Consider the following 12,774-nt stretch of genomic DNA (forward strand, 5'->3'; position numbering starts at 1 on the left):
GAATTTCAGGTACATATTAAGCTCCGGAAAAGTAAACTCAGGGACTACTTGAGCCTGTTAAGAAAAATTATCTACAATCTGGAAATACTCCAACAGTGTGACTGCAAGCCCTTTCAATGCGATACTGAAATTTTAACAGGCCCACCCAAGGATGATTTAGTTTCCTACAAAAATTTGCCACTGTTTGACTTTGCTATTTATTATTTAATAATTAAGGGCTCGAACTCTGTAAAGTTATATATGTTAAACTTGTATATGATGAAATGATTTCTTTCTGTTAGCAAAGAGTACCCTGAAGATTATGATTTATTGCCTTGAAAAACATTAACAATTTTGTATCTAGAAATCTTAGTCCTGTTTAAAGAAACAGACAATGTAAACCAAATTCCTCAACATGCTCTTGGAGAAGTTTTATGATCCTATTGGATCTGCATTAATTAGTGAGTTGAATAAAATTTTTGATACATGTTCATTTGATAGTTCAATGAGAATCATGCTTTTAACTTTTTGAAAATTATACTTTGACAAGACTCATCATGGCTCAACATAGGAGTCTGGAGTCAGAGATTAGCTTGAATGAGTCTGCAAAGGCCTAGAATTACCTGTATTTTTAAGAGCAAGTATCTTATTAACTTAATCAGACTCTCCAATCTCTTAAGTCTTTGAGACAAACTTCTGACCAGAGTAGAATCTCTCCAGACTCCTCATATATCCTTGCCTTGAATTTTCCATGCTCACCGAGTAATGGTTTAGTTGCTAATTCTGCTTCATAAGTGTTCAGATATCAGGGAAGGGGTTCCTTGTATGGAGCAAGAGAATTATAGTTCTTGCCAAATTAATTTATTAATATTTTATTACATTTTTTTGGTAAATTAATATCTTGGCCTCCTGATGTATGCATCTCCCTCTTACATGAGTCAATTCTCTATGTGACTCAATTCTTTCAAGTCCCATCAAGTCTTGGTGATTGGACAAAGCTGAGTTCTTGTATCAGCATAGAAGCTGGAGACCAGACCAGGTGAGAGGGGACCCTTGCTGGCACCGTGCAGCATAAGTGCCCTCTGTAGGCAATGTGAGGAGGCATCTCTTCTTCTCTAGCCTGTTCCCTTCTAACTGCATAGGGCGGAGGTGGAGTTGACAACCATTGTAGCTTTTTCTCCTTATTGGGGTATTCCAAAAGCATTTGTGCTCCTTTGCAACGAATTCAAGGTCCCAAGAGGAAACATAATTCACATGCTGTCAGAGAGAAAATAATTAATTGCTTACAGGGTGAGTCAATTTGCTCTGTTTGACATTAGTTTTGTGTTCTCCATACAAATAAAACCCTGGCCTTCCTCAATCCTTTTTGGGAAATCCAAACACTTTGCAGACAGGTGGGATGTCATGGGCACCATATCTTTGGGGAGATGCTGATACCTTCTCCAGCTCCTGAGAAGGATATTCTATGGGATTATTCTGCTAAGCACCTAAGAAAGGGTCATTTTTCTTGGCTTCAAGGACTCTCTCTTTATAAAAGCTGATCTTCTTCCTAAGAGATGGCTCTCCACAGGTTTTATTTGACGATTCTATTGAAAATACTTTCCAGAAAGAAATGCCCAGGATGGCTGCAGATTGTGATGCTTTTTTTTTTTTAAACAACATTCCCATTTAATGTTTAAAATGTGGGCGAGAAACTGAATGCCTTGCAGAAGCTTGTTCAATACAAAGCCCTCTCAGGATGTCAGCTCAGTTTGTGGAGATCTTCCCATTGACAAGGCTAGGTTAAAGACAACATTTTTAAATGTGCAAAAATAAAAATTTAAATATTGAGGCAACTATTTCAGTTTCTGTGTTAACAAAGTAAGACAATATAAAAAATGGAGTGACTCCCATTTTTAAAAACTTAAATAAATAAGTAAAACAACTAAGAGCAACCAGCATAATCAGTGTTCTCAGCACATGGCATTATTTGGACACAGTAGTGAGTCCCATTGGTTTGAATTACGCCATAAAACTATGTTGGCGTGCTCTCAGAATTTCCACTCAGAATAATCCTTCCCTTCATCATTAAGCAACTTCATGCAGGTTCCAGTTTTCCTTAAGCATCTTCCTGGTATCTGGTTAGCTATTCATTTTAAGTACAGATGCAGGTGATGGATGGGCTAAATAATGTGAGGAAACTGCTTCCAATAACAGCAATTGTGATGTATTTAGCTGGACATTCTCTCTTGTGGGAGAATGTCCACCAGGATAATGATAAGAGGGCTGTCTTTACTTTCAACTAGACGTCCCACCAGGGCACTGATTAGCATTCATTTGGTGCTCTTAGTTCAGAATTGGAAAGTGTTTCCCAAAGGTGATTTCTTCAAAAATATTTTTTGAATCAAAGAAAGAGTATAACCTTGGACAATTTTCCCAATAAAGTAGTTTGGCCAGGTTGTGCCACCTCTCTTGTGCTTTTTTCTCTTAATGGTTGGGCAATGACGGACCTTCCTCTTCACCCACAAGGGTTTCTGAAAAGGAGGAATTGGGGAGTCAAGAAGAATCTCTTAGGAGCTGCTACACCCTCATCCTAGATCACTGAGAAAGCAAGAGCCATCATAGGTAAGGTATGCCAGGTTAGGCAGGAGTCAAATGCTCTTTAGTACAATAATGTCAGGTAGTTGTTTCATGAGGAGCAGGTTCGAGGTCATGTTAACAGGAAAAAGATTCCTTTTTAAATTTATTTTTTGTAGTGAAAGATACATAATATAAAGTTTACCATTTTAACTATTTTTAAGTTACTTCTCTGTGGCATTAAGTATATTCACATTGTGGTGCAACCATTACACCCATTCATGGTCCAGAACTTTTCCATCTTCCCCACTGAAACTCTGTATCCATTGTATTCTAACTCCCATACTCAGAGAATTCCTGATGAACTCTGTATGGGGTAAAGTGTCCAAGTTACTTGTGTGGTTTGAATATTAGAAAAAGAGACAGAAAATGGCCCTTTAATATATGTGAGGAAATGGTCTCAGGGTGCTCATATGGTGTTTGCCAAGGTTGTTCTGGGATGGCATTTTGCCACAGCACTAGGTACAAATAATATGTTAATAAACACTTGCTGACGGCGCCCTCTGCCCTCTTCTTCTCTAAGACCCCCATCTGGAAGAATCTATTCTGAACACTAGCATTACCTTCTAAAGAATATGTACTGGGTATTAACAATATGCTGAACAAATCAAAGGAAATGATTAATACCATATTTCATAGAATCTAAGAGGTATATTCTTATTAAAATACCAACATCATTTTTTGCCCACCTAGAAAAAATAATTCTATACTTCATGAATAACCAGAGAAGACCCTGTATAGCCAAAGCAACCTTAAGCAAAAAGAACAAGTTGGGAGGCATCAATTTACCAGGCTTCAGGCTGTAATACAAGGCTGCAGTAACCAGAACAGCACCGTATGGTACAAGAAAAGAGACACAGACCTATGGATCAGAACAGAGAACCCAGATATGAAACCATCCTCATATAGCCATCTGGTCTTTGACAAAGCAGACAAAAACATACACTGGGGAAAAGAATCCCTATTCTATAAGTGGTGCTGGGAAAATTGGATAGCCACATGTAGAAGACTGAAACAGGATCAGCACCTCTCACCTCTCACAAAAATCAACTCACAATGGATAACTGAGGTACATATTTTCTTATCAATAAAACATTGGCAAGTAAACATTGTGTTACAGTTTTACTGAGAGACTATTTTTTTCCCTAGTGGTACATTAAATAATTGATAGTCTCAGATTTTATGAAACATTACATATAGATATATTTTATTTCTGTTAAATATTAGAATGATGATAAATAAAGCATTCTGGTTGAAAGAGTCAAGGGAAATGCTTATCAGGATGATTTATTTTTTAATAAACATAATGCCACAAAATAAAGGCAGCACAATCCAATAAGAAGAACATTAAATTTAGCATTTAACAACATGGGTTTTTCAGCCTTGGTTTCCTCATTGTAAAATTAAGATAATAAAACCTACCTCACAATGTGATTAGAAGTAAATGAAATTATGATTTTGATAAGGCTTTTGTAAATTGTAATATGCCATAGAAATCAAAGATAATTTCAATAAATAGCTAATATCAAATATAACTTTAAATCTATTCAAGAAATAGTATAATGCCTTTTATATAGTTCAGAAGATATTTGTGTTATTATCTCTAGGGTTACCATAACAAACAAGAGTCTTCTCTGAATATTTAAGGTATATAAGTGTATTGAATATCACAGGTATTTGAGGCTCAGTAGACATTGTTGAGAAAGCACTGAGCATCTGACACCTTCAGAGCTACTTTAAAAAATTAATGTTTGTCAGAAGTAATGGGAAAACACTACAGGATTTTCCTCTACACTCATGACTAAGACAAGGATGCCTTCTACCTCCATTACCATTTAACATTGTATTGAGAGTATTAGCCCATGCAATTAAAGAAGAGGAATTATTAGGGCCATAAGAAGTAGATAAGGAAGGAAAGATCTCTCTCTATTTTTAGAATATATGATTATATATTTGGAAAATTTCCCCAAATTAATGGAAAAATTACTGTAAACAATAAGAAAACTTAATAAAATAGCAGTTTAAGAAAACAAAATTTGATGGCCTTTATATATACAAACAATAGACAAAAGGTCTAACTGAGAAACAGAAAATAAGAAAAGTACCTTAAGCACTCCTGCAAAATACAAAAGGAGACTTTAAGAATGAAAAGGCATGCCGTATTCTGGGACAGGAAGACTCAATATTAAAGAGACAATTCTGCCCGATTTATAAATTTAATGCAATCTCAGTAAAAATACCATCAAGTTTTGGGTTTTTAATAGTATCAGATAAGTTGTTTATAAATCTCAATGGAAAGAATAGACAGGTAAAATATTCAGGAAAACACTTAAAAAGACAAGGAATACAGAAGCGGGAGGGGCTAGCTCTAGTAGGTGTTAAAATGTACTACAAAATAATTAACTATAAGGGAAGGGGTAAAAAGTGGAAGAAACAAGAATAGAAGCTAAACTTTTCTGAATATACCTTGCTTTGCAGTTTTGACTTTGGAACCATGTAAACATTTTATATAATTATAAAACAAAATTAAATTTGGAAAGCAATTTTTAAAAATTTAAAACAAAGTGAAACAACTGAACCTGACAGTTCTATGTGCTAGAGGTTTAACTACGAAGAGAAATTGTTTCAAGAGACATTAAAATATGACTCAGGCCAGGCGCAGTGGCTCATGCCTGTAATCACAGCACTTTGGGAGTTCTCAGGCGGGAGAATTGCTTGAGGCCAGGACTTCAATACCAGCCTGGGCAACATAGTGAAGCCCTGTCTCTACAAAAAATTTAGAAAATTAGCCGGGCATGGTGGCATGCTCCTGTAATTCCAGCTACTCAGGAGGCTGAGCCAGGAGGATCGCTTGAGCCCAGGAGTTTGAGGCTGCAGAGAGCTGTGATTGTGCCACTACACTCCAGCCTGGGTAACAGAGTGAGACCCTGTCTCTAAAATAAATAAATAAATACATAGTAAAAAATAATGTGATTCAACACCCATAGAAACATATATGCTATGAAGAAAAAGAATTGAAAAATTTCAAAATTCATTTAGTTCAAAAATTCATTCCAGAAAGCAAGGAAATTAATTAAACACTATTAGTTCTTATGTAAAAAGAACTCAAGAGCCAACTTGAAGGGGTTTTCATCAGCCAAACATGGGACAACTTAAAATCCCAAAGAAATAATAATAAATGGAATAGGCTGAAACCTTCAAATATATGAGAAATCCATAAATAATACTGAGGGCATTCTTGCCAGAAAACAGACGCTAAATATGATCAAATCCCAACTACCCAACTACCTATTTATAGGAAATGCAGAACATGAGAAATGCTATAGGACAAACCACCCTGGTTTGTAAATTGCAAGGAAATGAGAGAGAGAGACAGAGAAAGAGAGAGAGAGACAGGCAGACAGAGAAAGATAGAAAGAGAGAGAGACACACACACACACAGAGAGAAAGAGAGAGAGAGAGAGAGACAGAGAGACAGAGAGAGAGAGAGAAACTAACTGATTAAAAGACACCAGAAACACCTCAGTCAGATACAATGCTTGGACATTGTTTAAATATTAATTTAAAAGCAAATAAAAATATCTGTTTCATAAATGAGAAAATCAGGCAAATATGAATAATGGCAGAATAATTGATGGTATTAAGGAAGTATACTTAATATTAATGATATTAACTATGATAATAAGAAGTAATGGTTTTATGGTTATGTTTATAAAAAGACTGCTTATTCTTTAGCAACACATACTGTAGTATTTTTGGATGAGGTGACCTGATTTGGGACAGGGCCACATCATGACTTTCATTGGCACCAGGCACTTTTGCCTTCAGGGGCCCCTGTCACCAGAATAGATTTTCTTGGGCCCTGAAAAGTTCACTGTTTTCTGATGTGAGAAAAAACTTAGAACATTTTATTCAATCTTACAACTTAATTTATTTCTTCTGATTTTAAAAGAAATTGAAACATTTTTGTGGGCTCCTGAGGATTCAACAAGCCTCCCAGGTGATTCTGATGCAGGCTAAGTTTGTGAACCATTGGTCTATACCAGTGGTTCTTAATTGGGAGTGATTTTACCCTCCAGGGAACATTTGACAATGTCTGACTGACATGGGGAGGGGTGTGTGTGAGTGTGTGTGAGGGGGATGGAATATTGCTGGTGTCTAGCAGCCAAGGATGCTGCTAAGTATCCTAAATGCACAGGGCAGTTCCCCACAGCAAAATCCAAATGTCAACAGTGCAGCTCTGAAGAAACCCTGGTCCTTCCCTCCTCCCATCCTCCCTCTCTCCTCTTCCTCCCTTTCTCCCTTCCTTTCTTATTTCCTTTTTATTCCTCCCTCTCTTTCTTTCTTTTCTTTTCTTTCTTTCTTTCTTTCTTTCTTTCTTTCTTTCTTTCTTTCTTTCTTTCTTTCTTTCTTTCTTCCTTTCTGCTTTTTCTCCTCTCTCTCTCTCTTTTACTCCCACTTGTTCCTCTATAGATAGCAGAGCACTCAAAAGACCACAAAGGTGCTCCTTCTCTGACTTTTATTTATTCAATTACAGATAATCCTCTATTTTTATCCATCTAATAACTCCTCATGATAGAGTTGATCTATGGTTAAAGGAGGCATTATTTTATTTCTGGCCAAAAACAGTTCATTTATCTCCCTGGGAGTAGGATGGTGCTGCTCAGATTATAGGTGATAATTGCCACCTACGCTTGAGGCTGTAGCTCTTGGCCACTCTGCATAAGTGTGCAGGACAGCCATGAATCCTGATTTTGGCGTGAAAGACAGCTTCCAGTGGGAGTTGAGGCTTGAAATCTCTTGGCTCTTACAGGAGATATCAGGTACAACTCTTGCGTTACTCCTCAGGAACATAGAATGAGCATGTCTGCTTAGAGTTCAACTGCAAAGCTCACAGAAAATGGGTTTAAGCAATGACATAAAGTCACCTTAAAGAGGCTGGGACTAACCAATTAGATAGAATTCTAACTTGATTAATAGCATCTACCAATCAAAAGAATTATATCCCTCAGAAGGTTTGTGGGGCAAAAGGAGTAAGGAAAATGTAAAGTTACAAAGGTAAATTCATCAGTGCCCATCTAACATTTTTTAGGGGATGAGGTGCCCCGAAAGGTCAACATGAATGTTTAGTCTGCCTGATGCACCATTGCACCCATAGTGGAGGTGAATGCCCCCAGATTTCAGAGTCCGAAGCCATTAACTGTCTTAGTTATCCAGCTTTGTTTCTATCAATCACAGCAACCTTATGATGATTGTCTTCCTGTGTTTTGCCCACAAGAAAATGCCCTGGTGAAACTGATATGGCTGCTGATTCTGCTTGATTGTCATGTTTTTTACTGAACATTAATCAATTGGCCTTTCAGTTTATAGGCACCAGTCTTCAGTAAATTTACTTAGTCATCATGACCTGGTAGAGTCAATTGTGGGCCATCAACAACATGGAACTTCTAGACTTCTAAAACAGAGGGAGGTCCAGAACATGGACTACAGGCAGTATCTCCTGGAGTCTGCTTCTGGCATTCAATCCCTTGTCTTCCTTTGGTGATTCCTAAATGCACCTTTTCTTCCAACTTCTACATTCTTGCGGTGCTCAAAAAGCATTTGTGATAGATTGAAAAAAATGGCCACAATACTTTCCAGCTTCTCACATCAAGAGGTATAGTCTGTCTCCTTACCCCTTGATCATGTGACTTGCTTTGGCCTAGACCCTGGAGGAAGTGACCTTATGAGAATTTTGAGCATGGACTTTAAAGAGGTCTTGTAGTTTATGTTTTTGCTTTCTTAGAGCCCTAAGATCACTGCGTGAATAAGTCCCAGCTGGCCGGCTGGATGGTGAGAGCCATATGGCCCTTCCCCTGCCCCCATCATTTCAGATAACAGCCAGTCAACCCCAGAACCAGCACCGCCCTGCTCATGGGTACCTGACTGCAAATGCCAGAGAAAGTCCAAGCAACACTAACAGAAGAACCACCTAGATTACCTCAGCCCAATTTTCTAATGCTCAGAATCATAAGCTAAATAAATGGTTCTTGTTTTAAGCTACTAAATCTTGGGATAGTCTTTTACACAATAATTAATAATTGATATAGCAATATTTTTGTTTTTAATAACTCCCAGTTATACTCTGAACTTATTGCCACAGTTTTGTCTCGGAGAAGCCATGGGCTTTTCCTCTTGACATAACACAATTAGCTTCAAATGGCTCTAGCAAAAGAAATAGCCTGTTTCTTCTAAGAAGATGCTAAGATGTGAAGGGTTGGGTAAATCATACAGAAAATTTGGGGTTTGCCAACATTTGCTTGAGGAGAAAGAGGAGAGTTAAATATATTTTAAAAATTGCATTTCTTAGACATAGATTTCTGACCTTCAGCCGGCGGTCTGGGTCTCCGCTGCATAGAGAATTTACTGATACTTTGAATGATTTCCAGGCTGGGCTTAAGTTATTCATCACAACCTGGGAAAAGAAAGAGAGGAGTGGTGAGTAGGGGAGAAAATGCTTGACATTTTCACATTCACATTAAAACTGCTTGAGAAGCCATTGTAATGCTTATGAAAAGAACAATTGCCTGAAACAGGCGCCTTAATAAAAAACTTGAGGTAGTAAATCTTTTAAGGGTGCCCACTAAGCAGGTCATTATGAGCAGATCTCCCGCAGTCACTGTTCTGGCTGTTGTTTCATGAATAATGATAATAATATTTTCTAGCATGTGGATACTGAGGATGATCCCTTCTATATCAACAGGGGCTGAAATTAAGGAGGTGGGGCTGCTTCTGGTGGTTGATAGAGCATCCCCAGTTGTGTAGGACTGTCAGTCTTAGGACATAAATTCCCTTCTCTTGTGGTCAGCAGAGGTAAGGACTCTTGGCAGGAGTAGAGGGTGTGGGAAGACAGTTCCACCATGAAAGAATTATGATGTGACCCTGGGTCACATGAGATTACAAGTCAGAAGAGAAATTTCTGGATGAAGAAGAATCCCGAGAGCACATTTATACTAGCTGGTCACCATCTTGATTAGAATATCCCAGAAAGGCACAACAGGGCAGATCTTCAGATTATAGACTAAGTCTATAACATAGGTAAACCCTTTTGAAACCAGTTTATTAATCATAAACGTGGCTAAATCCTGCCCAAGAGTCTACATGAGTCAAGTCTTACCCTGCCATCACTATGGTTCACATATTTCAGTTTGGCTCAGAATGTATGAGCAGCTGCTCTGTGCCTAGCATTGTACTGTGTACACTAGGGGAGGGGTTCCCAAAGTGTGGCTCCTGGACCAGCAGGAGCTGCATCATCTGGAATCTTCTTAAAAACACAATTTGCTAGGCTCCACTCAGCCCTACTGACAGACAGTCTGGACGTGAGCCTCTTAGGTGATTCTGATGCATAAAACTTGATAACCACTGCTCTAGGAGACATACAAATAAGGTTAAATGGAATTCTGTCATATTGATTTTTCTTTTTATGAAGTTTTTAAGTTAGCAGAAGTCTTAGAATTTTTTAAAAATTAATTCTCTACCCAAATAACATAATTATTTTATAAGTGATTGCCTCCTCTACTGCATTCCTTAGTAGAACTACGAATTATTGACTAGATCATGGACTCATCATCAAATTTCTTTTTATGCATTGAAGTAGAGAAATAACGTGTATGTGTGGCTTTGTCATGTCTCCTAATACCCTGAGGATGATCAAAGTGATAGTAAAAAGGAAAATTAGATAAAATTGTTTGGGTTAATTTAAATTTCTTACCTTGATTTGAAAATGCTAATAAGTGAAAATGTTACATGGCAACAGTTTCAAAAAACTCAGTAACAACTACAAATTTCCTCTGAAACTAAAATCTGTATGTGTGCATGTGTGTGTGTGTTTGTGTGTGTGTGTGTGCTGCCCCAAGTAAACAGTATTGCCTGGTATTTATTTTGTATCTACTGAGAAAGCAAGAAAAATCAATGTTATGTTGCTTGACTCATTGGAAAACTTTGCAATCATGTTTCCTGTGAGACCCCAGAAGCCCCTCAGCATTGGGGTAAGGCGGGGAAGTTCTAGAGATTCTTGGGAATAGGAGAATTTACCAATATCAATAATGAAAAGAAAAATGCTGTCAGGAGCAAAGGAAAGGAGGATCTTGTGAGAGAAGAAGTCCAAAAATATTCCATCCCTTCTCCCTGATTAAAACCCCCATTCACAACTGTAGCAAAAGTATGAATGGATACGACTTCCAATTCTCCCCAAAGTTTATTTACTTCTCCCGAAAGAAGTTTACTTCAACAAAGGGATCTTTATGTGTAAAGATTGTTTTTGGTGGTGGGATGGGATGCCACTCAGGGCAACTGTGCTAGCTTCACCTCAATCTATTCTCCAGGGATTAAGTTCCGGAGAATCACATTGTTCTAATCTATAGCATGCAGTAGACATACTATTTATACTCAATTCTCTTCATTTATTCTTTTACTAAACACATTTTATTAGGTGCCTACTATGTGTCAAATGATATCCATAACTAGTCGATTCAAGACTATTTAAGTTTTCCCTGTCTTAAGTATGACAATAAGAAGTTCCCCTAATACCAACTGCAACTCTGCTCCTTCAGGAAAATGCATTGGATTTCCAATGTGGGGTAGTGGGAACATAGCACCCCCACCATCACCCTATGAAAGTCATGGGTGTTCCTTCTTTTTTCACCCTGGTACCAGTATACAAGCAACAACTCAGTCTTCTCTCAGCTCTAAGTCATTCAGCACAATTATGCCACTTCTATCTTATCAATGCACTTCCCGCTCCTACAGAATTCCTCTTGGACCCGCTTATAAGTAAAATAAAATAAAAAATGGAGATTGGGGTTGGTTGTTGAATGTGTGTGTGGTAGTGGTTATAGGGGTAGGACAATGAGGGATAGGGTTTGGGACTATATGGAGAAAGAGTAGGGAGGGTGAGAAGGAGATACAACTAGACCAAGTGGCAGCTGAGACAGGACAGCTGTTCATATGATAAGATTGACATCAGTCCAGTGAATGTGCTTTCCCTGGGGAGGCAGATTGGCTCCCCAAATTACAGTGAAGCTCAGAATCAACCAATCTCAATTTAAACCTCAGCTCTACTCTTTGTTAACTGTGAGACCTGGGAGAGCTACATAACCTCCCTAAAGTTCAGTTTCTTCAACTGTAAGATGAGGATAATAATAGTAATTATGTCAAGGAATTGTTGTGAGAAGTAAATAAAATAATGCATGTAAATCACTTAGTAGAATACTTAATACCTAGTCATCCTCATTAAATGTTAGCTGGTATTCACATTTTTATTATTAGTAAGTTGCTGGCTGTCTGAATTGAAGGTCAACAATAGAAAATTGGGGTTAGAGAGGGTTTTCTCTTTTAACAACTAAATTGAAATTTAAAAAAAAAAAAACTAAGCTAAAAATGGCAGAGAGTCCTCTTGAGGACAGTGAAGACTCCAAGCCTGAGTACATATCTATAGACATTAAGAAACATAAGGAGTTCCTCAAAACAGGTCAATGTATCATTTTAGGAGACAAGGTAGCATAGCTGAAGATGACTCTTCTTACCTCAGTTCGGTGCACCAGCTGCTGAGTTGCATCATCATTCATACGAAAAATTTCCAGAAATGGGTCAGATTTGCTGAAGAAATCCTAAAATAGATAAATAGCAATAAGTTGTCATTTTTTTCCTCCTGCACTTGATCTAGTCCTGATCAATCAGGACGATTTAATCAACAAGAAACCCTCCTAATTTCCTATTGTTCATACATAGAATGGAGGCCAGGCTTGTCAACTCTTCCTGCCTCAATTCTACCCAAACTCTCTCCCCCTGGCCCTGTAATTCTATGCATCACCCTTTCTTGCTTTGTTCTTCATCCCTGTGATCCACTTTTGGCTAGAATGAAATGCATCTAAAGTCCAGATCCTTTGTGAAGTAAGTATTTGGTTGGTTGAGGTCTGAAGTATTCTTCAAAGATCAATTCAAATGCCAATTCATTGAAAATCAATGTATCTGTTGCCTTAAACATGCTAATTATAGTTATTATTTAATATAAAGCCTATATAATGACTATAATGAATGGATCACTTATGGGTCTGTTTCTATTGTCTGTTTCTTGGTTCTGCCTCTTGGTGTGCTTGTTAATTTTTGAATAATAGTAGACACTGTGTAAGAAAGATTATA

The 12,774-nt window shown here is 37.7% G+C and overlaps 1 protein-coding gene across 2 annotated transcripts in view; it reads right to left on the bottom strand.

The window, feature by feature from the left end:
• CPNE4 (copine IV) overlaps positions 1 to 12,774 on the bottom strand; it is a 486,060-nt gene that overhangs the window by 123,741 nt on the left and 349,545 nt on the right. For both annotated transcript variants that reach the window (XM_012663497.1, XM_012663488.1), the window contains 2 exons: positions 12,159 to 12,242; positions 8,960 to 9,049 (listed from right to left, as the gene is read on the bottom strand). In XM_012663497.1, coding sequence (XP_012518951.1) covers positions 8,960 to 9,049; positions 12,159 to 12,242 — 174 coding nt within the window. The remainder of the gene's footprint in view (positions 1 to 8,959; positions 9,050 to 12,158; positions 12,243 to 12,774) is intronic.

Source organism: Propithecus coquereli, unplaced genomic scaffold (assembly GCF_000956105.1).
Source record: "Propithecus coquereli isolate 6110/MARCELLA unplaced genomic scaffold, Pcoq_1.0 Scaffold12, whole genome shotgun sequence".
NCBI lineage: Eukaryota > Metazoa > Chordata > Mammalia > Primates > Indriidae > Propithecus > Propithecus coquereli.